General features: G+C 38.9%; 1 protein-coding gene across 1 annotated transcript in view; it reads right to left on the reverse strand.

Annotated features, from left to right (window-relative positions):
- Positions 1-25,716, reverse strand: part of CENPF (centromere protein F) — a 50,233-nt gene extending 24,517 nt beyond the window's left edge. The window contains exons 1-10 of the mRNA XM_017650882.3: positions 25,434-25,716; positions 22,691-22,893; positions 21,698-21,894; positions 18,183-18,304; positions 17,679-17,770; positions 15,715-16,006; positions 14,368-14,570; positions 6,433-6,558; positions 5,358-5,486; positions 3,857-3,979 (exon numbers count right to left, since the gene is read on the reverse strand). Coding sequence (XP_017506371.3) covers positions 3,857-3,979; positions 5,358-5,486; positions 6,433-6,558; positions 14,368-14,570; positions 15,715-16,006; positions 17,679-17,770; positions 18,183-18,304; positions 21,698-21,894; positions 22,691-22,852 — 1,446 coding nt within the window. The 5' untranslated portion in view covers positions 22,853-22,893; positions 25,434-25,716. The remainder of the gene's footprint in view (positions 1-3,856; positions 3,980-5,357; positions 5,487-6,432; positions 6,559-14,367; positions 14,571-15,714; positions 16,007-17,678; positions 17,771-18,182; positions 18,305-21,697; positions 21,895-22,690; positions 22,894-25,433) is intronic.
- Between the last annotated feature and the right edge of the window lie 2,100 nt (positions 25,717-27,816).

Raw genomic sequence — 27,816 nt, forward strand, 5'->3', positions numbered from 1 at the left:
GGGTACCCGTGTAGCAAAGCCAAATTCAAGAAGAGGGAGAATCTGGCTAGCAGAAAGTACTTGAAATCTTGCTGGCACCTGCTGTGTTCATGTATATATGTTCATTTCATCATCGAAATAAGACAGAGCCTTGTTGTAGCTACAGTCCTCTGGCTCCTTTGTCCTCATCCTGCCTCCCTTCCATGAGCTGAACTGACAAGCTATCGCTATCAAATTAAGAAATCCATCAGAGCTAAAGGGCTGCTCCAGCAGAACCTCGACACTGAGAGGTTCATGTTCATATCAGTCAGCGATAAATTCTGCAAAGAATGACCAGTAAGTTGCAACGATGTGACTGACTTAAACCAGCATCATGAAACGACAGAAACTCTACTCGCTTGTTTACTCTCCAGGCTCAGAATAATCACCAAAGCAGAGCACAGATGTGAAGAGAAAAATGACTTAGAGCACTTTAACAAGGGTAATAGAACGGAATTATTAGTATCTCTTCCCCAAATTTAACAGCAGCCAGATCTGCAGGATCAATGCGAAGATCAGCTCAATGAGTTCACCATCAAAGGGTGACAAGAACTTAACCACCTAGGTTGATTTAGCATTTTTATTTTGCAACTTTTAAAATATTTTTTATCCTAAAAAACTGATCAAATCAAATGGCATCTACATCTGGAGGTGGGACAAGAAAGCTGAAAAGACACTGGGTGCAAAGCTGGGTGCATCCCAACAGGAGGAAGGTAAAAAGGAGACGAGGAGGGAGGGATCCAAGCAAAGGGGGCCAACTTAGGTTTATATATGTCTGTTGGTCTCTGTCCATCTCAGTCCATAACTAAGGACATTTAAATGAATAGGAAACTCAATGGAAAGATTAATACATCTTTCTCTGTTCTGGCAATAGCTCTATAAATATTTGTTCCTAACAAAGAAATGTTCAGCCAATCCTGGTACCCAGCAGGCTTATAATGTTATAGCTATGACCACCCCAAGAATTTTAAAAAGGCCAGAATTTAGAAAATGAACATCTAAAGACAGATCTGTAGGCTGCCATCCATCAGCAATTAGTTTTCGGTGAGGCTACAGCCACTTAAGACTTGATTGGGTAGCTCATTGTCAACAAGTTAAGCAGACAAGGATGTATTCTCCTAGGCATCTTTTGCATCTTCACATGATCTGCTAAACTGGGCACTAGTCTAGAAAAACACAACAAAATCCTTCTAACCACAAGCCAGGATTAGAGCTTAGCAAGCAGTTCCACCCAGATCGACCTCGGTTTGGGAGCAGCAAGACAAGTACTGTCTCCACAGCCAGACAAATTTCAGTCTCTGTGCGGCATTTCATGATGCCATCCATGAACGGAGCTTAATACGACCCCTGCGGGGACAAAGTCCATGTGGCGATAAGGAATGAAGGCAAAGAATGTGTTCTTCTCCCTTCCATCTCATCCTTCTTGGCTGCCAGAATAAGCTCCTTAGAGAACCTGGTGTGACACAGATCGCACACTCAGCAAGGCCCCGTGCAAGCGTTCCCTTGTCTGGCTGTCAATCAGTGCTAATCCCAAAACTGTGGGGCTGGGCGGCTTATAAAAACCCTCCTTCCACTTTGATACTAAGTGCTAACTTTCTCCTCGACTGGCCATTAAATCATGTCCTAGTGCTGATAACTTCTCATCATGAGCAGCGTGTTAGTTTAGTAAATTTGGACAAAGAAAATTTCAGTACAACTGTCCCATTTCAGCATCCAAAATCTGTATGTGTGCTGAACTTGTTTGTACTTATCTACAATTCAATGCAAAAATTCTCAATGTGAAAAATCTGAAATGCACTCTCCCCTGTTTATCATTTTTTTGCACCTCTGGTGACAGCACACACTGGAGACATCAAAAGGTCATTGACAGTTGTAAAGACCAAAGCAATGAGCAGGTGGACTGCAGTAATGTACTGAGCACTTAGTGCTGGGCACTGGCCTATGCACTTTACATGTAACATTTACTTTAATCATTAACACAGCTTTGAAAGGGAAAGATATTAATCCCTATATGCATATAAGCAAAGTCAGGCTCAGGGTAAGTCATTGTTCTAAGCTCGCACAGCAGGACAGTGGCAGAAAAGTGATGTGATTTTAGTTTCCACTTACTCTAAAGCCAGAAACATTTCACCACTCAGTTATACCACCACTCTAACTGGGTAATTCACTTTTCTGATATGAATACCAATTCAAAATACAAGAGCCAGCTAAACCCTTTGACGTCTTGATACCCTCAAAAGAACACACACACACACACACACACACACAAATGAAGACAAATACTAATTCCTTGGCCCTGTGCTAGACACTTCTACATGACTACCCTCGCTGGACACAGATGTCAATGTACTATAGTGCGATATGATAGGCATTTGTTATCAGTGCTGGCTAGAGTTCCGGGCGGACAGCTCTATGGCTGACAGACCAAACCCTGTGCAGATACACAAGTCTTCAGAAACACCTGCAAGACAATGTCCAGCCCTCTGTTGTGCCGTGGCCAAGCAAACAGGTTTGGACCCTCTTAATCAAACGATTGCTTCTACAAAATGTTTGCACCAGGCAGCCAGTGGAGTCGTGGGAGAGAGTTCCTGGCTGAAAGGGGAGGCTCACAGAGGGAAGATCTCGGTGCCAGTCAGCCTGTGGAAATGTTAGCAGAAGCATCTGTTGGTTGGTCCCCACTGGCCAAAAGGCAAACATTTGTTTTGCTGAAACAAACATTTCCATTTGAAAATGTTCGCTGATAAAACCATCATTTGACAGGAAGTTTTCTTCCATTTGGGTGGCTGTAGCTGAAAATTCCTGTCTCCACCAGCATTACCCCTCTGAGGCCAGCCACTTTACCAGTCGCCTCTTTGCTATGGACAGATGTTCTGATTTTATCATCACGATCGCTCTTCAAAACCGTGGGGATAAATACATTTAGACTTTCTTCATCTGGACAAGTAACATTTTTGTGCAGCATTAAAAAAAAAATCTTTACTGTCTAAAGAATGATTGCAAAATATTTAAACAGTAAGTGGAAAAAATTCTTTCTTGTGACATTTGGTGGAAAAGAAAACATCTACTGTTTTGCTCTACTTCGTAAAATTACAGCGCTGATTTATGGCTGTATCCAAGTTGTTTCAGTCTATAAACTGTCCCTAAGTGGTTCTTAATTAAATCCTTTAAAATAAACCCAGGCCACCAAATAATCAGAGAAGCCAAATTAAAGTAAGTACCGGTAAAATCCTATCGGTAGAAGGCAACTCAGGGTACTCTTGTATACATACCATAGGGGAAACTTCATCCAACATTTTGTATAATAAACATGAACCTCTAAAGACATTTTAAACCACACCTGCAATGCTCAACACTAAGGTTAGTATTGACTTCTGAAGTCGGTGTAATTTATAATTACTTGCTTTTTTATAAGAATGTTAAATCTAGAAAGTCTTCATCTGTCACTACTCTTATTTGTTTAAATCTATGACTTTCCATAAGGTTTTAAAGAAAGATCTTCCTTTCTTCCATCCTTCCATCTCCAGGTGATCTAGAACAATCTCAGAAAGAAGTAGTACATGTTCTTAATATTAAGTCATGTTTTCCTATAACTGCTAGATGTATATTAGGAATTACATGGGAATGGAAAGTGGAGAAAGAAGCACTTATGTTCTATGTCACAGGTTATTGACAAAAATAATAATAATAATAAGACACTGTAATACTTACTTCTAGCAAATAAAAAAGAAAATGATTTACAGTCATGATAAACTACTGAAAGCCAGTGCAGAAATTCTCTTTAACCCTCCCACTCCGTCCCGGACGGAGTTGGCAATACTCATCTCCACTCCGCACGCACCTCGCTGCTCCTCTGCAGCTCATCTTCCTTGATCTGACTCGCCTGTAACGCCTGCTCAGTTCTGCAGAACCTCTGCTTAAACTCCTCCAAGTTTTTTTCTAGCTGATTCTTTCCTGACGTGACCTACAAAGAGAAAACAGGGCAAAATTTCATTTTTATATTCTTTCCTTTTTGAATAATTATTTATTCTTAAGTAATAAAAAGGTCACAGACTATAAGAATTGAGGCCATCTGTTTTGATTGAGACACAATATATCATAGTGAAATACAGCACTATAAGTTTAACTTAAAACACAGTCATATCAACTTTGATGTCACTTGGTGACAGCATATAAGAGATGGAAAGGGCTGGGCTTGGAGAGGAAACAAGCGACTCCAAGGGTGGCATTCGTTCATTGTCAACATAGGTAATGCAAAGTTACTGCAATGCCTTTCAGAGGTGGTGCCATTTGATAATTCACACAAATATACCGTTTGGCTAAGAATAGACAAGACTGACAAATTTTGTACATTATGTTCTGCAACTATAATGAAGTATTTGTTTTTATGTCTATTCTAAAACCTGAAAACCAATAAAATATGTTAAGTTTGTATATTTATGAACTTAAAAAAAAAATACACATACAAGTCAGGTTTATTCCTAGCAGGGAGGCAAGGAGCATGCTAGGTTTCTCGGGTGGTCGACAAGATTTTATGCCCTGACACAGAGAGTGGTTATGAGAGAGCATTCCTTTTAATTTATTAAGTTGCACATTATTCTATATAAATTTTGTGGGTTAACACAAAAATGTTTAAACATACTATACATATAACACACATATGCATATATGTACAAAATATAGGGACACATGTGTATATGTGTGTGAATGTAAATAAAGTTTGAGTCAGCAGAGTTTTAAATGGGTTGAGGTATGAGAGAAAAAAAAGAGTTAAAGATTTGAAGAGGACATAGGTGGTCTGGGCTGAGCAAAGAGAAGAGTGGAATTTCCTGGGAGGAGCAAACTGAAACAAATAGCTGGAGTCCTGCTATGAACGTGCGGAGTGTGGGATTCCTGAGACACTCGGATGGGGATTCTGGGTGCATACCTGCAAGACAGGGGGTCAGAGCCCAGCTGGAATATAGGGGTCAGCCTCACACAGACAACTGGTAAAGCCATAAAACTCGAGATCAATTTTTGGAGTGAGAATTAAATAAGAGACTTTTTCCAGTGCTTTGACTATTTGGGGGACCTAGTTTGGGAGAGCTCCCACCTGGTGACATGACCAAGAGCTACCAGAACAGACACCTCCACAACTCTCAGATCTGAGACCCTCACTCACCACCTTTCTTATGTGAATGGGAGAACCCAGACCCAGATTCAGTGTGCCCCCACTCTTTGATAATTAAGGAAAATGAGGACAGATCATTTTTTTTCCTTAAAAAGTATCATGTCAGCTGTGGTACAGAAGTAACATGTATGAGGAAAGGGGATTACTGAGGGAGAAATAAGTCAGCACTTACTTTATCCAGTTCTGCCTGCAGGGCGTTGTGCGTGTTCTTGGCTTGCTGTAGCTCCTGTGTGAGCCTGGCCTTTATCTGTGTGCACTCTTGGTCCAGTGTTTGGAAGGAGCGCTGCTGACGGGAGAGCTCCTAAAAAGCACAAGACGCATGCCTCAGACTGATGGTCGCTGACAAGGGAGATTCCAGGGTAAGGCACAAATGGCTCACGGGCAGGTCTGTACCGAAGGAGTGGGTGACAACACTTGATGATGAACACAGTCAGCCTCAGCCCTGGTCCCGGTAATCAAATCCAGGTGTCAAAGGAGACGGTGAAGCAGCCCGCCAGTCGACCACATGGAAACCACCCCATGTCTGCCTGCCCGCCAATCTTAAACTAATCATCTCTGTTTTGAAGAATCCAGGGGTAAAAGAGAATACAGCTGATCCATGGCCACAAGTCAGTTAAGAGTTGATCACATCACACTCAAAAATGGAGTTTAAAACATCAAATATATACATAAAAATAAAGCATTAAATGCCACTTACAGTTTAGAATGATAGCAAGGATATGCCCCCAATTAACTTTGATAACCACATAAGGATACAAGATCAACATTTTTCAGTCAGCCTTATGGAAAGGGTATGAAATGCTCGCAGGCTAACCCGCCCAACACTGGCGTTAATACTTATGGAAGGACATCTCCCGCCCTAACCTGTCTGCCAACTTTCTTCCCCACAGCATCAACTACCTTTCTAATGTGTTTGCCAACTCACAGGCTTTAAAAGCGGCTGGAGAATGTAACACAATTTCCTTTGCAACTGAGAAGAAATATGAGCCTTTCCTACTCAGCATCCAATCTCAAATCAGAACAGATGGATAAAAAAGAGCATTCTGACTACTAAGTCTCTTCCCCCACCAAAAATTGAAAGATGGAAAAACGTGAAGGGAAATGCAGGGACCTCTCCCTCACGAAGCATTTCCCGCCGAGTAGAACTTTCCAGGCGATGGTAAGCAGCTCCTTTTTTCAAATGGTCCAACCATGAAGTGCCCACAACAGCCCTCTGGACAAACTGCTCACGGATCCCCTTCCCTTACCTCCTGAAACTCCTTTTCTTTTTCCTTGATTTTCTGTTCCAGAGAGCACCTGGCACTTTCTGCATTTTGTCGCTGACAACTCAGATCTTCAGTCAATTTTTTCAGTTTTTGTTCCAATGTGGTACACTAACAATAAATAAAAATGCTCAGTACAAAACAAAATTATTCAAGGAAAGAAGGAAATATTTTTAATTTTAGATAAATTAGCCCCAAGATCTGGTTCACGTTTACGATTGTTTTGACATTTTTATTTCATGAAAAATTGGGCTTCAAACTATCAACCCAAAACAAAACCATTGTGATTACTTTGGCACACACAAAATGTATATTTGGGAAATATCTGCAAGGATGTAAAGCATTAATTAGACCATTTAAATAAATACTTCATAATTTGCACTAAGAAAAAAAAACAGGTTTTAATAAACATTCTAACATGTCACTGCATGGTAACAAGAGGTTAAAACACAGTGATGTTGACCTGTATAATTTAGAAGCTGTGAAATAATCAGGGGGTACCCTTACCCTCATATAGCAGTCTGCTTCAAGCATAATAGATTTTATGAGAAAATATTAATATGTTTCTTTCTAAAGCATTTCCACTATGCCATTTTAAATTTCTGGAAGTTCACGGCACCCCAGAAAATATCATGATTGGTTTTTAACCAAGTTGCCAAAAGCAACACCAAGGCCATTCTTTGGCATTTTTACATAGCCAATTATTCTTAATTTTTAAATCATGAACTACATCAAAATTTAGGATGTTAAAATTAAGTTGGGACAAAATAGTCTTAAAATTTCAAGTGTTGAAACCCACTCTTCTGAATCTTCCCCATGGTGTTCAAAGCCATAAACTGCCCCATAAAACAACTCTCAAAAGTTCAAAGGAAGAATAAGTGTACTTCATATGGGTCTGGGAGAACTTCCTGGTCCAAAAGAAACATGCCCCAGTTTGGCAAATCTCTGTACTAATGCATTTCTCTCAGATTCATTATAGTCTCATTTAGAACTATTAGAAATAACAGAAATTTAACAGAGAATTTGGAGGAAAAGAAAACACTTTGTAATCCTTGCCAGAACACCAGACAGACACAAATTATTAACTAACCAAAGATGAAAAGGTCAAAGCTGGTCATCAATGACTGGATGATCTCACAAATACCAGAGCTTAACATACACCAAGTTAAAAAAGTAATATATTGATAAGTTGATCACGGGAACTGTTGAATCATTGTGATGTATACATTTGAAACCAGCATAAGATTGTATATTAACGATACTTTAATAAACTTTAAAAAAAAAACTTTAATTAAACTTTTTGAGCCTGTGGTTCAAATTAATCCACTGCCTTGGAGGTTAAGACATCTTTACTGTTATCCTACTGTTCTTGAATGTTCAAATCCCCAAGGAAAAGTATTACAGAAATTATTTAAAATAATAACAAATGTGAGCTCAACACATATTTCTTGAGAGCCTACTTTATGCAAAGCTCTGTGCTAGGCACTGGGGATGGGGCAATACACAAGTCAGATAAAAATCGTTGCCCAAATGATGCTCCAGTATTTCGATAGCTGACAATTCTCAGGTAAACAATACCCCCTCTGCCCCCCACCCACACACACATGGCAGAGGATGAATCAGCTCTGTATGCCCTCTGCTGGCCAACCTTTAAACTGCAACACATTCCACTAAAGGATCTCAGAATCAATAATCTTTTCTTACTAGGAACAAGTAGGTTTAGAAAAGAGCCTCTGGGAGGTATTTATATTTCACTAAAAATTTTTTTAAAACAACATTCTGATACTGATGATGCAAAAGTGATGTAAGAGTATCCGGCCACTAGGGGTCATGAATGTTCCATAATATTCTAAAATAGTGTGCAGAGCTCAAGTCCTTGAGAATATGTAGCATGACCCTGTGTACTCACTTAACACTGAGCCTGAGTTTCTCATCTGTAAAATGTGGGGAAAAAAATGTGGGTGCTGAGCTCCCCATTTGTTGCCAGCCTCAACACTCTGTATGTGAGTTCAACTGTATCCCACATGGGTCATAAAAACTTGGAAAAGCAGCATATGTTCACAAAAGAACACAACAGTATTGATTTTGGTGAAATTAGCCCCATTTTATTTATTAGGTAATTCCAATGGTAGGTCAGGGAACCGCACAAAGCTGTTTGACGTCAGCAACACATTTGACAAGGTCATTATCCTTAGAGGCAAGACCTAGAGAGGCAAACTGCATTTTTGGGCGGTGGAAGCTCACTGGAAAAAAAATGGAATCCAGAAAGCACTGGACAGTCAAGTCCTAACCTGGGAGGGAGTCTCCAATAGAAAGGCAGGGCTGCATTCTCAGCACCATCCTAGTCAGAAATTTTAATTCAAGATGCGGTAGGAAGAGACTTGATCAAATGTATTAGATAAAACAAGGATTCCCTATCTTGTCACACCGAAATCAGGAAGTCAAAACATAAAAGGATAATTCTTATATATAGGAAGGTCTGAGTTGGCAGAAATACAACTGAAAAATGAGCTTAATTGATAAAGAACAATGTAATAATAACAACTAATATCATTATAATTCACCATGTACCAGGTACTATGCTAAAGCCTTCACAGAAATTATCTCCATCTTTACAACAATGCTATGACACAGGCATTATTAACCCTTTGTAGATTAGACAACGGAGGCTCAAAAGTTAATTAAGTGGCTCCAAAAGCAATACAACTGGGATGTGGCAGAGCCAAGACTCAAACCCCCAAGTCTTTCTTAACTTAGAAGACCAATTTACAAACTCAGACTTCACAAAAAGAATAAATATATGGGTCAAGGTAGGTCGTAGTCCCATTGGCCTTCACTGCACCCACATACATCTAAATCCATATTTACAAATATCTTTTGTGTACAAACCACTGCACTAAGAGAATATCTAAAAATGAACCTGGACTACCATTTCCAGGAAGATGGATAGATGTATATTTCTCTATTGTTCACATAAAGAACAATTTAAAACCCTGGACATTATATTAGAAGAAACTTAAGAGAATTCTGAAAGGGAAGACTGATTGAACTTTGGGACCCAAGGGAAAAACATGATGGTGTGGAAAGAAAAGAACTATCAACCCAGAATCCTCATACCCTGTGAAGAAGAGGAAATCAAGACATTCTCAGAGAGGAAAACTAAGAAACTGTGGCCAGTAGACCTACCCTAAAAGAGTGGTTAAAAGAAGTTCTCCAAACAGAAAGGAAATTACATAAGAAGGAACCTTGGAAGGAATGAGGAAGGACGCAACTATATTGATATATATAATAGGCCTTCCTTCTCTTCAATTTTCTAAATTATGTTTGATGGTTGGAGCAAAAATTATAACACTGTTTGATGTGGTTCTAAATGTATGTAAAGAAAATTATATTATAAATGGGGAGGGTGAAAGGATGAAAAGAAGTATATTCTATAATTCATTAGATCTGGTAAAATATGACAATAGAATGTTATAAATCATGGGTGTATGGAATATTATAAATTATGGGCAAAAATAATGAAGTATCAGGAACAATCACTATAAAAGCTCTACAAAGAAATACACTCAAAAACACTATAAATAAATCAAAATGGAATAGTAAAAAAGATTCACATAACCCACAAGAAAGCAGGAAAAAAAGAAAGAGAAATGAAAAAAGTAGAAAAAAAACGTAAGATGACAGATTTACACTGTGACCTATCAGTGCTTACATTAAATGCAAATGGTCTATATATTAAATGTAAATGTTGAAATGACAACAAAGGATTTAAAATATTTCGTAAACCTAGCTGATAAAGCAGTGGATAGTTTGAGAGGATTGACTCCAATTTTGAAGAAGTTCCACTGTGTGAGTAAAATACTATGAAACAGCATCACATACTAGTCATTTGATATGACAAACTTCACTGCTGTCCTATTTTAAGAAATTGCCACAGCAATGACCACCCTGAGCAGTCAACAGCCATCCACATCCAGGCAAGACCCTCCATCAAGCAGAAAGATCACCACTTGTTGAAATCTCAGATAATGATCAGCACTTTAAACAATATTTTTTTAATGAAGATATATACATTATTTATTTAGATATAATGCTACTGGCACACTTAACAGACTACAGTCCAGTGCAAATATAACTTTATATGCACTGGGAAATAAAAATTCATTTGACTTGCTTTATTGCAGTGGTCTAGAAGCAAACCCACAATTATCTCCCAGGTATGCCTATAATGATAAGGGTCAAGCCACCAAAAAGTCGTAGCAATCCTAGATGTATATGCACCAAATAACATAGCTACAAACTATGTGAAGCAAACTGATAGAACTGAAAGGAGAAACAGACGAACCAACTTAAGGGAAACTTTCAAAATCCTGCCATCAACAATTGATAGAACAAACAGGAAATAAGCAAGGATATAGAAGAATTCAATAACACAATCAACCAACATGTAGCTTAGAGGCAGTTTGAGAACCCTTCACCCAACCACAGAACATACATTTTTTTCAAGTGCCCACAAAACATGTACCAACACAGACTATATCTTAGGCCATAAAACAAACCTCAACAATTAAAAAAACTGAAATCATAGAGCATGCTATCTGAACACAATGGAATCAAACTAAAAGTCAATAACAGAAAGAGGAAAACCTTCAAACACTTGGAAACTAAACAAAGTATTTTTAAATAATTCATGGGGGCAAAGAGGCTATCTCAAGGAAAAAATTTTTTAATACAATGAACTGAGTAAAAATTAAAATACAATTATCAAAATTTGTTGGACACAGTTTAAGCAGCAGAGAGAGAAATTTATAGCATTAAATGCCTACATTGGAAAAGAAGTCAAATCTCAAATCAGAAGAGCAAGATAAACCCAAACCAAGCAGAAAGAAATAAAAGAACAAAAATCAATGAAACTGAAAAAAAAAAAAAAAAAGAGAAAAATCAATGAGCTGAAATACTGATTCTTTGGGAAGACCAATAAAGATCAACAAAAGTGACAAATCTACAATATGACTGACAGAGAAAAAAAGAGAAGATGCAAATATGAGAAATGAACAACAAGGAGTATCACCAGACCTACAGACATTAACAGTAAGGAAATACTACAAATAACTCTACATACATAATTCTGCCAATTTAAATGGAATGGATCATTTCCTCTAAAAACACAAATTATCCCAACTCATCCAATATGAAATAACTATTTTTAAAATCTATAGAACTATTTCCAAAATTGAATTTGTAATTGTAAAACTCCCAAGTAAGAAATTTCCAAGCCCAGACGGTTTCATGGAGAATTCTACCATATGTATAAAGAAATAACACCAGTTCTAGTTTCTTCCAAAAAGATAGAAGGGGAACACTTCCCAGTTCATTTTATAAAGGTAGTATTACCTCTGGTACAAACACCAAAGACAAAACAAAGAAACAGCTGACCAATATCCCTCATGAATATAGACACAAAAATCCTTAACAAATTATTAGCAAATGAAATTCAGAAATACATAAAAGCAATTATACACCATGGCCAAGTAGGGTTTATTCCAGAGATGCGAGGCTCATTCAGATATTTGGAAAGCAATCAATATAATCCACCGTATTAACAAGCTATGATTTCGTACAAGTACATATGAACCTACAATTATCTTAAATTAAAAAGATTTAAAAAAAAAAGAAAGACAAAGAAACCTTCCCCCAGGAAGCAAATAAGAGATGTAGGTCTACCTTCTACAGTGGTTTTTACCTAGTGTCTTAGAAATACCTAGCCAACTAATTACAAGTAAAATCCTTACGCCTACTTCAGAAGTGAGTCTAAAAAGATTAATTCTGCAAATTTTTCAGTAATTCTGACAGTCCAGTGTGGGGTAGATCACAAATAACAGCAATAAAAGGGTCATAAAGGGGATGCAAAGAGAAAAGATCTCACTGCATTATGAATTGAGGGATGGAGCTCACAGACAGGCAACATGAACAAAATTCCAAGAGGACATATACTGAGTAGAAAGGCAAATGTGAGTGAAGTGCTGGGCCCAGATAAAGGTCAGGTTCAGAAAACACCAAATCATCACATTTGGTTCTAGAAGATAATCCACTTATCGCCATATACCACACTATCAATGTGATATATATCTATGATACATCCCACATTAGGATGAAGTTCCTCATCCTTAAGGGTGATGATTTTTGTCCATTTACTCACTGCTCCATTCCCAGGTCTAGAAGAGTACCTGGCATACAGCAGTCAGTAAGTATTTGTCCAATGAGTCAGTGAATGAATGAATAATAGCAAAAAGAGAGGAAAAGACTATAAAGGTAGGTTGGGGCCAAAGCAACATCAACAAAAAGCCCTCAAATAAGAGGCTAGAAGACTGGCCTTAACTACCACCTTGAGATCAGATATAAAGTGTACATGTACTGAGCAAAAGACACCATCAGTAGAGCAAAAAGGCATCCTACAGTATGGGAGAAAACATTCAGAAACAACATATCCGACAAAGGGTTAACGTCCAAAATATATAAAGAACTTACATGCCTCAACACCCAAAAAGCAAATAATCCTATTAAAAAATGGGCAGAGGAGATGAACATACACTTCTCCAAGTAAGAAATTCACATGGCCAACAGGCACATAAAAAGATGCTCCACATCGCTAATTATCAAGAAAATGCAAATTAAAACCACAATGAGATTATCACCTCACACCAGTTAGAATGGCCAACATTGAAGACTAAGAACAACAAATGCTGGCGAGGATGTGGAGAAAGGGGAGCCCTCCTACACTGCCGGTGGGAATGTAAATTAGTTTACCCATTGTGGAAAGCAATATGGAGGTTCCTCAAAAAGCTAAAAATATAAATACCATTTAACCCAGGAATTTCACTCCTAGAAATTTACCCTAAGAAAGCAAGATCCCAGATTGAAAAAGACATATGCACCCCTATGTTTGTCAGAGTACTATTTACAATAGTCAAGAAATGGAAGCAACCTAAGTGTCCATCAGTAAATGAATGGATAAAGACGTGGTACATATACACAATGGAATATTATTCAGCCATAAGAAAACAAATCCTACCATTTGCAACAACATGAATGGAGCTACAGGGTATTATGCTCAGTGAAATAAGCCAGGCAGAGAAAGACAAGTACCAAATGATTTCCCTCATTTGTGGAGTATAACAATGAAGCAAAACTGAAGGAAGAAAACAGCAGCAGACTCACAGACTAGCAGTTACCAAAGGGGAGGGGTGGGGGAGGGTGGATGGGGAGGGAGGGAAAAGGGGATTGAGGGGCATTATAACTGGCACACATGGTGTTGGAGGGGGTATCATGGGGAAGACAGTGTAGCACAGAGAAGACAAGTGGTGACTCTATAGCATCTTCTTACACTAATGGACAGTGACTGCAATGGGGTGCTGGGGGGACTTGATAATATGCGTGAATGTAGTAACCACATTGTTTTTCATGTGAAACCTTCATAAGTGTATATCAATGATACCTTAAAAAACAAAAAGAAAAAAAGAAAAAAGAGTACATGTGCTTGACGTTGAGTGTATATACATATACCAGTAATCAATTAAATCCCATCCTATGTCCTAGAACTCTTTCAAGCCCCATCAATGTAAGTACCTCTTCTATGTGCCAGGTGCTATATACACATAATCTTTATTCTTCACCACCCTCTGAGATGCAAGGTTTCAGTGACTTGCCCGAGTCACTCGGCTGGGAAAATGTATAATCCAGATTTGACCCCAGATCTGCTGAACTCCTAGAGAGCTTACTAGTTCAGCTGCATCAATACTGCTTAGTGTACATTAATAAAGTTCTTTACTCATTTATTTCATAAATTTAAGTATAAAGTATTCTTTCTAAAGAACTCTGAAAAAATGGAGATTTTTCAGTCATTTATGAAAAGTCACATACCTTGGTGGAAGCCTGGTCATACTGTGCTGTTGTTCTCACTAGCTCATCCCTGCTTTTATTCAAAACTTTCTCTTTTTCAGTTAATTCCACTTTTGCGTTCTCCAGATGGAGTTGTAGTTCTTGAAATTTATTCACTTGGCCTTTCATTTCTTTTTCTTGTCCTTGCAGACGTAGTTCCAACTCGCTAATCTTGTTCCTTAGCTCTTAAATCACAAACAAAACCCTCTTCAATTAATTTTTTTTCTCACAAAAAATTTACAACTAAATTCAGAGTATATAATTTATGTTACTCTGCTCTGAAACCTTTGGTGAGACAGATATAAATCAATTCACATTAAACACAGAAGCTACCTTTTTGGATTTAATTTCCATGTTGAGGCTCTATTGTCATTTGTCCTCAAACATTGTCTAGGAAATGGGAGAAACAAATTTTCTTATGTTTTCACAATGACGTGGGGGAGAAACGCTTCTCTAAAATTGTGAATAGAATCTTATTAAGGCTACAGAAAGTGTACCACATAAAACACCCACTGCTAAAATCACCACTTGGTTTTATACACTGGCAAGCTCACATTTGTTTTGTGCCCCTATCAATGCAAATGAGTGCTAAGCAATGAAAAATTCACCCTCCCATATTCCCCGGGAGCTTCACCTCCAGTAAAGGTCAAGACAGTGTGAACCTCCTATACTGCCAACATTAACAATTTTTTTTTCTCGTTTTTTTCCCCCACATACACACAATGTTGGTTCCAACGGCATTGGCAGTGTGACAGCTCTCACCAATGAACACTGGCGGTGGTTTACAATATATCCTAGCACTGGAAATTATCATAGTCCACAGAGTGGATTCCAAAACACCACCTGGTACCCTTGGCCGTCAGCTGCAGTATGGCTCCGCAGCCAGGGTTACAGGTTTGCGCTCCCATATGGACGACCTGGCGGTACACAGCAAGGCTGTTCTGGAGACACGTGCCACACCTCTGGCCAAAGCTGGCCAGACCGCTGGCTTGTTTGTGGGCCACAGAAGGAGCCAGACGAAAAACGAGTTTCAACTGTAACCAGCCTCTTTGCCCTGCTTTTCTGGAAAGACAAAATCAGAGCCACTCACCCTACTTTTGGGGGCTTCAGGGAACCAGCTTTTTAGTATGAATTAAGGTACACTCCAAAACTGTGATATCACTTCTCATTATCAAAAAGACAGTATTTCACAACCCTGGACTGGAATGTTGACCACTGGTGTGTCTAACAAAACACCTAAGTACATGCTAGGACTAAAAATGTCTGGAATCACCTCTGAGATGATCTCAGGAAAATATCATTTAAACTTAATTCACCTCAAAAAGTTACCTTGATTCTGGGCTTTCAATTGATCCAAAAGATGAGAATTGCCAGAATTATCACAAAAACTGCCATTAGCATCTCTTCTGCCTGGCCGCAAAGTTGATCTGCTTGGAGTCACCCCATGTTCCCTCGAAAAGTGAGATGCAGAGAAATCTCTCCTACTTGGAGTTCTCAGCCCATCAGATGAGAGGCGACTTGGTGTCTTTTCTTGTTGCCATGAGAACACAGACGACGAAGCCTGATGTCGGGCAATGTCCCGGTGATTCATGGGGTTTTGGGGAACAGCCTGACTTGCTTCCTGTAAAAACAGAAACTCTTTAGAGCCCTTCAGAAATGTCAATATTCAGGGTTCTTTATTTTCAGAGAGAACATAAAAACCATAACACCAAAAAGTGGACACTTGCCCTGTGTACCAAGAATGTTCATCTCGGGATCCAGTAAGTCCCTGTACCCCAGTGCAGGAATTTTCTAATGGTCAGACTTAAGCATTGAAGGGTTAAGCCAGGATCATTTGAGGCCCAATCTACTTTAAATGAAGTCTGTAGCCCTCACGTACTCCGTTAAGCATGTGATTATTCACTACCATTCTGAATTATGAAATTTGGTTTTCATGTCCTTGGTCACCTCCCCCTGTAGCTATGCACACAGAGAATCAAAATTAAATGTTAACCTAAAGAACTCTTCCAAAACAATCTACTTTCTACTATGCCACTCACCCCAAAAACATCATGGAAGGCATTTTATATTAAATAATATACATTTGTGGATTTGCAACTGCTTAAATTCTTTTTGTTCTTTTCTCTGCCTCCTTTCTGATAAATATCAAGACATAGCTATAGATGCTACATGAAATTTTTTTAAATTTTATTTAAAAAGAAAGCACTTTTCTTGCTGTAGGGAGAGGTCTGATGTTTTTGGAGACTCAGATTCCTCCACAAAATAACTCTGCCAATCAATGTCAGGGTCAGAATCGGTGCCAATGATTAAACTGGATAACAAAGCACATGATATTTCTAGGACAAACCAGATAATTACTGTTTAATTTTATTCATCTTGAAAAGTGCTATATAGCCTTTGCTATAGATAAGAATTCTAGTGACCTCAAAACAAGGGTTAAAGGCATGAAAAGAATTAAAATTGTTTACACTCTAATAGGCACTTTTTGATCCTCAATATTTAAGGTACCAATTGACAAATTTAGCCTTAAATTGTTCACTGAATTGTGCCATCTCACAAAGTTCTTATGTTTGGCAGAAAGGAATCGTTAAGTGCAAAACTGGAATTATTTTTTTTCGCAAATAACATCATGTGAGTAGAAAAGCTAAAGATAAATGCTATAGATACCAGGTATTGTGAGGGTGAGTCCCTAAACTAGGAGCAGGGGTGTCTAAAACCTGCAGTTTGTTTATTATTGACATTAAATTCTCTTCACCCACCTCTCTACTTATTTACCCAATATCAAAATGAAGTTTAAAACCCTTGTCAGCAACTTTTTTATAAGAATTGGGGAGATGATGCTGATAATGTTGCATTCTGAAATAAACACTTCTAAGCAATGATGCTCAAACCTCATATCCCTGGAAGCAATTGCCACATTTCATCAGGACTTCATAGGAAGCAACTGTCTCCAGGAGACAAAGCCAGCCAGTGAGGGTCAGGAGTGGCTCTTGTCCTATCCCCTTCCACACATGATCCTTTTCATTAAATCTCATTAGGGAAATAATTATCGACTACAGTTTTATAGGATTTAATGAATATTTAATATGTGGACATAAACTAATCTCCCCACTCCTACTTATTTTTAAAGTCAAAAAATAATCCTAGCCAATGAACCAGGAAGCTTATTTTCTCAGTGTAAAAAAACTGTGTCAAGTTCTACATAAAAAAGATTTTTCTCTAACCATATTCTATCCTGTATCAAAGTAGTTCTTCAACTGCATACTGTATTGTAAGGCCCATAATTAACCTACCTTAGCCTGCAAGGCTTTAACCTCTGCCTCTAATCTTTTTCGTTCTTCAACTTCTTTATAATATTTTTCTTTCAGATCTTCATACTTGGAACCTAAACACAGACGATGAGATGGGGTTTAACTTTGATCACTGTATTCCATGAAGAAAATTCACAGTCTAACAATCATTATAACAGATGGTCTCGAAATGAGTATCTTAGTACACTAGGTAAAAAGAACACTTTGGTTTGGACAACAGATACTGATCAAGTTACTCAAATATCAAAATATATGAAAACTTGGGTGTTCTGAATATTCTCAGATTGAATTATTTTTAAAGCACACCACAGAACAGAGAAAAAAGTTGAAAGGCTCAACCTGGTGGCTCAACAGATACACAAATGGGCAAGCAACAATCTATTTTTTTTAATGGCCAAATGCAAAGAAGAATTCAAAGATTAATTAATTCACTTCTTTGGACAAATTAAAATCTCAATAAAGAGCTAAAAGGGAAAAAATACTCACCACTGCAATGCTGACTTGGCGTTAGTGGAGTGATAAGAATTTTTTGTGGTGTACTGCATGGATTCAGAGAGTTGTCTTCCGACTGTGCAGCTTGCTGGCTTCTCTCAAGTTCAGATTTATACCTGTTGGAACAGGACCCACAAGGAGGCCATATCAGAGCAAAGACTGCCAAATACAGCACCACACAATCCCAGAGAGTAACAAACTTAGAAAAACCCACCCTCTAAGAACCCTCACCACTTCATTTATCCTACAGACTTTTTATGAGAAGTCATGTAACAGACATAAAGTCAGTCCATCGTCAAAGGAACTCTAATTAGGGAAAAGAAATATAGATACAAAGAGAAATATAATTACAATGTTATAAAGAACTACACTGAAGCTCTAAAATCACCACTATTGTAGCAAAGAAAAATTGGGAGGTTGGGGGTATATTTCAAGCAAATTTCCCATTCTAAGCCAAAGAAAGGCATAGGGATATAAAAGAACCCAGAACTTCAGAAGCATAAAGAAACTGGCGTCATTGAAATATGGGGCTTAAATCGTGAAACTGGATGACATTATCTAAGACATCAAGTCATTACAAAAACACAGACTTGATATCCATACTATGTATTTTATGACATTTTTTTAAACGGTTATAAAACTCTAGTTAGCATGATGCATCTAGAGAAGATACAGCTGGAAACAGTTACAAAAAAACGGAAAGGAAGTTATATAGTACCGATGTACAGAATATCTACCATTTAAGTTCTGAACACCCTTCAGAACCAAACAACCTAAATGAAAAGAGGACTCAATTCTTGCAAAAGCCTCTAATGCCTCTGATTCTGGCTTGACACAAGAAATAAAACTCATGCTCGATTAGAATAGCTAATGATGTGTACCAGGTATTTTCTTTCTCATGGACACATTGCTCAAAGCAAGGAATGAAGAAAGTAGTCAAGAAAGAACCTCAGTGCCCTAGCTCTAGCCAGCTCCTAATGCAACCTGGGAAGGAAACGGCAATGCATGAGCTAAAAACGACTACTCAAAAAATCATTACATTCGAGTTTACAGTAGGTAACTGCACTGTCCCACAGAAATGTTCAATCACCATGAAGAAAGTAACACGAAGTAAGTAAATTTAATCTTACATCTGATTTGACTCGCTATTTTCAAAATACTATCATTTCAATTTGTAATTAATACAAAAATTACTGAGGAGATATTTTACATTTCTTTGTCCTAAGAGTTCAGAATTTGGTATGCATTGTATACTTAAAGTGCATCTGTTTGCACTAGCCACATTTCAAGGGCTCAGCAGTCACATGCAGCCAGTGGCTCCCATGCCGGACAGTATAGGGCTGTACACTCCTGCAGGTTTGACAAGGTTAGTGATTCCAGAGATGGATTTTAAAGAGCCTTGCAAAATCAGTGTTTCTTATCCCCTTTTCCTTATCCTTTCATTAAAAAAAATAATAAAAGTTGATTTATTTTAAGTATTAAAAGCATACCCTGTATTATTTCTATCAGCCTTTATTTCTCCTTTCTCTTTTAGATTAAAAAAAAAAGGCAACCACAAACTGCCACCAAAAAAGCACTAAATTAAGCTGTTGCCAGTAGGTTCACTGCGTAAGATTGCCAATATTCAACAGTTTTTGAACAACATTTCAAATGGTTTAACCTGACTTGTTGGAGACCTTCCTGAAACCTAATTAATGGTCATGGATGGAGAAAATGAGCTCCTGCCCTGCATTTGAGGGCTACCAGTAAGAGTCTGAAGTTATACTCAATAGGTCTTGAAATGTATAGTTTTCATACTGCAGAAAATATATTCTTAAATAGGTTTTAACTAAAGTTTACACAGCATAAACTTTTATAAACATCTATATCCACATCATAGATACTAAGATTGTTTTTAAATTAAATGTGCTGTGGTAGCCTTCTAGCCCCATGATGATGAAGACAAGGACAGCTGGTAACAACTCTTGAGGTTGACAATAATGCTAACATTTAAGAGTTGCTTCGAGTCATACACAACCCTGAGCGCTTTGTATCTTCAAGGACTGCTACCAACCATCCCTTTGTGCCAAGATAACAGAAATGCACACTTTCCTAAAGTGTTAAAAATACAAACACTTTCATCTAAATTATTAAAACCACTCTAAACCCAGCAGCCAAAATTTGTGTTCCAAAAAAATAATTATTCCAACATACCTACTTCCCTAGCACCTGTTTTCCAAAAGGATTGTCTATCTTTCATTTATTCATTCATTCAACAAATATTTGAGGGCCTGTAATTGCCAGGTGCTAGGGATACACTGATACACCAAACAAACAAGGTCTCTGTTCTTGTGAAATTTGGGATGGCAGACACTAAAGAAACAAAAACCTCAATGAGATAGAAATCATTTATCATTCTTACATGCAACTTACAGATAGCCACCTTTGTACATGGAGGGGAAACAGTAGAAAAAGATTTCTGTGCACCTAAATTATCATCTTCACAGGAAGACAAGGGGATTTTCAAAAGGTATTAACTTTCAAAAATGTGTTTGATATATAGGTAGCATCAAGATCACTGAGTTATGCTAACAGAAAAAAAAATTTCTTGGTATCAAGATATTAATTACAAAGGGGAAAACAGTGGAGAAACTCAAATACCACCTTAGCCCAGGGATCAGCTTACAAGTCACATTTAATCATGTACTCCTGACGTCGTGCACCGACAGAAGCATATCACGACCTGTGTGGTGTTCTTACCAAAAAAATCACAACCGCAACCTGACCCCTGGTTCTCAATCCAGGATGATTTTGCCCTCACAAAGGACATTTGGAAATGCCAGGAGACATTTTTGATTGTCGACACTTGGAGGAAGGGTATGTACTACTGGCATCTGAGGGTAGAGGCCAGGAAGGCTATTAAGTTCCTACAAAGCACAGGGCAGCCTTCCACAGCCCAGATTAATCCAGTGCACAGTGCCAACTGTGCCATCATTGAAAAAAAAAACAACCATGATGTAAATCAGGAGAAGACCCCAAAATGAGGACTATTCCACAAAAGCGCTGCCTAGGACACTTTAAAAATGCCAAGGTCAAGAAAGACAAGAAACTGTCACAGCTTAGAAAAAGACAAGAAAATATCAGTTAAATGCAATGCGGTACGGTATCCTGGGTCAGATCCTGGAACCGAACAAGGACAGTAACCACTCTTGACGGTTTTGGTGTTATTTATTAGTGTATCACCCAGCGACAACGTTACTGGCACATGAAGCAGCATAATAAATGTACACTGAATGAAAAAATGAATTAAGCAACCAGTTAATGAATATATATAGTACTGCAGAGCCATGCACCCACAGCATTGAAGTATATAAGGAAAAAAATTAATTTTCCTCAAATTGTTTATTCCACTAGAAAAAAAAAAGAAAATATCGCAGTACATAAATTACATCATGAAAGGAAAAGATAAATGCGCTGGATGAATGAATGAATACAAATGACATCCATGTAAGAACCATTCAAAAAATTACCTTTTAAGTTCATGTTCCAGTTTTTCTATTTGTTTTTTGCTTGAATTCAGTTGGCCTTCTTGGAAATTCACTTGTGACTCCTTGACCTGAAGTTCATGAGAAATCTTCTGCTTAGTCTTCTCCAGATTTTCACATATTTCCATCAAGCTTTGGTTCTCCCTTTTCAGGTTTGCACCCTCGGATTTTTCATTCTCAACCTAATGGGGACCATTCAGAAGGAAATCAGTCTCTTACTTCGTGAATTTGCCACTTACTTGTAAACCTCAGCTTAACACTGATGACTAATTTTCCTGAGACGTGGCTGTAGTTGACCAGATGTCAGTGTTTCATGAACACAACAATTTTAGATGGCCTCACTAGGAAGCCTATAGATAAAAAAGTTCTATTGTTCAGGACTACAATCCCCATCCTAGAAGGGGGGGCTTTAATGCCCTTGCGAGAATTACAAAATCAAATATAGACCCTATAAATCTCTCTTAGCAATTCATTGAAAGTCTAGCTGCTAAAGCCAGTTATTGTAAGAATCTGGAAAATTCTCCCATTCACAAAAACGTGTTAGGAGCAGTGACTGTATTTCTGCTTTGTTGGCTAATGCAGAGGATGAAGAAGTACTGTGTAAGTGTTCATTTTTTAGGCCTGAAGAAGTCTGGGACTTCCCAGGGAAAAGCCCACCCTCAGAAAGCAGTACCCAGCTGGATGGCCAAGTGCTCTAATGCTGTGCCCAGATTTGGAGCCAGAGACTCTGGCCTTGGTGCAGAACGCAAAGGCAACTCCCAAGGCACGGTCCCAATGAGAAGTTACGGTGGAACATACCAGCCCTAAATATTAGCAGGGAAGCAGAAATGAGGATTTAATTTCAAATGACTACAAAGAGAAGGGGAGGATTACCACCTGAAGATAGCAAAATCAGTATTCTCTAAAGGTCAAAGACCAAGATGAAATAATTAACCCAACAATGAGCGAAGGTTTTAAATACCAGCCTTGCAGTGGTACCTTCTGTTTTTGCTTCTGCAATGCAGCCTCCAGAGCTTCCAGCTGAAACTGCTTTTGCTGCCTTTCTTTCTTCAGCTTGTCGAGCTGTCCTTCAAGCTCTTGAATTTTCTGAAGCGCTCTTGTAGGCAAGCCTTCTTTCCATTCTTCCAAAGCCCAGCTCATCTTGCTCTCCTCTCTTTATTATGCAAACATTTATAAATAAACTGAAAAGAGTAATCAGGCTGTTAGTCTTACTACAGTAAAAGGAAACAGAAGTCTCAGAGACTGAGGAATCCGCAAAACTCCCTCTAAGCATCAAGTGTCAAAACTTCACATTTCAAAAGATAATGAAGTATAACATCTGTCTTCTCCCTCCTCTGAAAGGTGATTGCCACTAACTGGCTGTGAAGTACATAATATGGCTTGGTTTGGCTTCCCTAGCTTTTCTGCTTCTCTTATTTCTCACTTTTGACTTCTCGTATGGCTACTTGTTTTCTACAACTCAGTTGGTTTTCATTATACAAAATATAATATTTTGCTTTAAGGTTTTGGATGAAAAAATTCCTACAAACAAATAAAATGCACGGCAAGTAATTTTTGCAAATGCTCTTTTTTCCCCATTTCCCATGGATAATGCCCACTCATACTTTGTCCCTCTTCCTCTGGGAAGACTTTCCTGAGATCCATAACCTGGTCATATCTGCTGGTCACTATCTCCCATGGCACAGATACCCCTTCTCCTTCCAAGCAGCTAACATTTGTTGAATTTAAAGCATGAGTGAATGCAGAATGAATGCCATATTAGTACTAGAATCGATGCAAAATGCAGTAAAGTCATGTTCCAGACACACCATAATCAAGAAACAGGTGTTTAGCCTTAGTGATGCAAATCCCAGCTCAGATACCTCTAAGATGTTTGACCTTAGGCGTGTTAACTGCTCTGTGCCTTGCTTTCCTTATTTGTAAAATGGGAATAACAATGGTGGTGACTTCTTAAAGCCTTAAAACATTATCTCCTGATAAGATGTCTGTACATGTTCGCTATTAGTCTTGAAAACACTTTTCATTTGGGTATTTCAGCTATGTTACCAAGAGGGAAGTGGCCTACCTCCTTCTCAGACACATTTTAGAAAATTTAAATCAGCTGGGAGAAAAGTATGAGGACTGTTCTTTATTAGCCTTTACACTTCAAATGAAAAATAAGCATTCAGTTTCCACTTATTTGGGCAAGAGAGTGAGAATGTTTTTTACTAACCGAAGCCCACAACCATTTTAGTGTTTGTTTCAATAAACCTTACCAATTACATTTTTATCAGAGTAATATAAATAGTTAATGAAAGTACTAAGAATGACCAAAAAACTTTCAAAGAGCAAGACAAATAAGCAATGGTCTTGGAAAACACATCAATTACATGCCTCATAAAGTGCCAGAAACCTTGGAAAGATGGGTATTCTGACAGTTTTTCTTCCCCAGATCTCACTTCTCTGCACACAGCATCTTAAACTCCACCATTTGCCCAAAAACTACTGAAAGGGGTCTCATGAGTCTCTCCACCAACAAAAGACAATCTACACTGTCCCAATATGCCACCCCTTTCATTCCAATATAACTTGGGGCACACAGGTCTGTCCTCAACAATTCTGCCAGCCACTCAAATCATTACATCAAGATACCACAGCCAACAAAATAGAACAAGGGATAATTTAGAAAAATGATAGAGATGAAGGAAATAAACTGAAGACTGGCAAGTTGAATGTTTTTCTATTTCAAAATCTAAGGTAAAGCTAGAAGAAATGTTTAAAGCAGTCACTAAACACAATTATGAGTAGAGCAGACTTTGACAGATTAAAGCATTAGCCATCAACCATTTGTATGGAGCCACTGGAGCTAAAGGACAAAAAAATGTAAACCTCAAAAGTAAGGTGGAAGGGGGCGGGGGCTGGAGGTCGAAATTCCTGCAAGGATTTGCAGGACGACTGTCCTTTCCAGAAAATGCTCTTTCTATCTTAAACATAGTGGTGGCCACTTCTCATGCTGGAATCACCGACCCCCGTAGGGTGCCAGAAGGAGCTCGTTGGGGACGTGTGATTCACCCAACCAGCACTGCAGGCCCATTTCACGCTTTCCCTTTATCAGAATCCCCCACCACCACCACGAAACCCTTGTCCCCGCCTACCTTGCCTCGGCGGAGCCCGAGAATGCAATCTCTGCCTGCTCCTCTAGACCAGGCTCCAGGAAGGGCTCAGGTCATTTATTTCTGGGTTCAAATAACACAGAGCCAGGCACTCGGAAGCGTCCAAATAAACGTGGAATGCAAGGGAGCAATGCTCTCCCAACTAACACACCGACCCGCCGCCCAGATGAAAACCCAAGCTTGCATCGCCTCCATGCAACAAAGGACCGAGTCTAATTACAAATAGGGATCACCCGTTCCTGGACCGGGAAGGATGCTAGCAAATACCTGATCTCCAATTCTTTTACCTTACAGAGGAGGAAACCGATCCCCCAAATTTGTCAGTGCGTGACCGAGCAGGTCTCGGGACACTAGTGCGAGCACAGCTTTAACCGGCGCAGCTGGGCGCCCGCAGCCGCCTAAGAACCTCACCGAACGGATTCTCCAGGCCCAACAGGTGGGCGGGGGCGGACCGCCGCACCTTCCGGCCGGGAGCGCGATGCCACAGGCATCCCTCCCACATCCTCCTGCAGAAGGCCAGTGGCTCCCCCCGTGCCCCGCCGGAGCTGGCACCCACGCAGGACGCTCACCTTGCTAGCCGGGAACCGCAAACAACCCCTCAGACTGTCGGGCTCGGCGCAGCCACGGCGGCTTGGGGGACCAAACTCCAATTCAAACTGCCCGCGGCCGCCGCCCGTTTTCAATTCGCCCGCTTCCGGTGCCCACCAAACTCACCTCCAAGCCCATTGGTGCCTGCGAGCAGCCGTAGGCCAATCCGCTTCCGCCTAGGGACTGCTGGCTCTGATTGGTCCTTTCGGATGGATTTAAAAAATCAAGCATCACCACCTTTGATGTCAACGCCGGAATTACAGCGTTTCTCTGTTGTTGTGGGAGGCGGAGCCCACGTGCCCACGTGCTTGTGCTGAGGCCGGAGGTGTTTTGAACCGCTATTTCCGCAGAAGCCAAGGAGCCGGGTGGGCTGATTAGGAGGGTGTGGCCTATCGCCTACAACCAGCGGGATTGTGCTGTCTGCTGAAAACTCTTGAGTTCTGCACGTACATATCTACGTATTTATTAAATATATAATTTAGAATATAGATTCTAGGTACTATGCTTGCCATGCATTCTTCACTCAGGGCATTCATTCATTCTTAACAATTCTGTAAGGAAAATATTTTATTTAAAATTAAATATATACTCCATTTGTTTGCATGCTATTGTACGTGGTGTTTTAAAATTTCGGTTTCTAGTATGTTGTTGCTAGTATATAAAAATCAACCTATTTTTGTAAAATGACCTGTATTCTACAAAATTGCTAACCTCTCTTGTATTAATTTGCTAGGGTTACTCTGATAAAGCACCACAAACTCGGTAGCTTAAACAAGAGAAACCTATCATCTCACAGTTTGGTAAGTTAGAAGTCCAAAATCAACGTGTTGGCAGAGTTGATTTCCCCTTTGCTATACGGGAGGGATCTGTTCCTGGACTCTCTCCTTGGGCTGTGGATGGCTGTGTTCAGGTTCACATGGCATTCTCCCTGTATGCATATCTATCTCAAAATTCTCCTTTATGTAAGGACTCCAGTTGTATTGGATTCAGGCCTGTCTTATTCTGAGAATAAGGATGCCATTACGATTAGATTCTGCTGAGAGGCTGTGTCCTCATCAAATAGCCATCATCTTGCTGTGTCCTTATATAGCACAGAACACATATGTCTCTTCTCATAAAGGCACTAATACCATTCATGAGGGCTTTACCCTCATGACTGAATTACCTGCCAGAGCCTTACCACCCATGCCATTACATTGTGGGGTTAGGATTTCAACATGTGGATTTGGAGAAGATACAAAAACATTCAGTCTATAACAGCACCCAACCTAATGACTCATTTTAATTTTGTGAAGACCCTATCTCCATATAAAGTCACACTCTGAGGTACTAGGAATTAGGATTTCAGTATATGAATTTGGGGAAGGACCACAATTTAACCCATGACATCTTTTAATAGTTTGAGTAGCTTTTTTGTGGATTCATTACTATTTTCCACACGTTATCTCTGAATCAACATGGTTTTACTTCTTTATTTCCAATCTATATGCTTTCTGTTTACTTTTCTTCCCTTAGTCCACTGGTTAGGACCTCGAGTATAATGTTAAATAGATGTGATGAGAATAGACATCTTTTTTGTCTTCCTGATCTTAAGGAAAAGCATTCCACCTTTCACCTGTGTGATGGCAGCTGTATATTTTTAGAGATGTCCTTTATCAGATTGAGGAAGTTTCTTTCTTTTTCATTTTTTTGACAATTTTTATCATACATAGGTATTAGATTTTATTGAATTCTTTTGCTACATTTGTTGGGATGATCTCATTGTGGCTTTCCTTTATTCGATTAATATGGGGATTGCATTGTTTGATTTTCAAATGTCAAAGAAACCTTGCATTACTGTTATGTGCACCACTTGGTTATGGTATAGTATCCTTTTTTTAAAATATTGATGGATTTGACTTGTTGATATTTGTTGAAGATTTTTGGAACTGTGTGTAAGAGGGGCACTGGGTCATACTTTCTCATTCTGTTATGTAATTAAATATGATTATCAACTGGCCTGGCTTTGGTATCAGTTTAAATCTGACCTCATAAAATGAGTTGAGAAGTGTTTCCTCATCATCTCTGTCTGAAAGAGTTTGTGTAGAATTGGGATCATTTATTCTTTAATGCTTGAGCCTGGAGATTTCCCTGTTGGGGGAAGGGGTAATTAGGAATTAAAATTTTTAATTGATACAGGGTTTTTCAAATGTGCTATTTTTACTTTATCCAGTTTCAGTAACTGTGTCTTTCAAATAATTTTTCTGTTTCATCTAAGTTTTCAAAATTACCAATACACAGTTTTTCAAATTTTTCTATTATTGTCCTTTCAGTGGCCTTAAAGTATGTAGTTATCTTCTCTTTCATTTCATATACTGTTGTTTT

This window comes from Manis javanica, chromosome 11 (genome assembly GCF_040802235.1).
Source record: "Manis javanica isolate MJ-LG chromosome 11, MJ_LKY, whole genome shotgun sequence".
Lineage (NCBI taxonomy): Eukaryota > Metazoa > Chordata > Mammalia > Pholidota > Manidae > Manis > Manis javanica.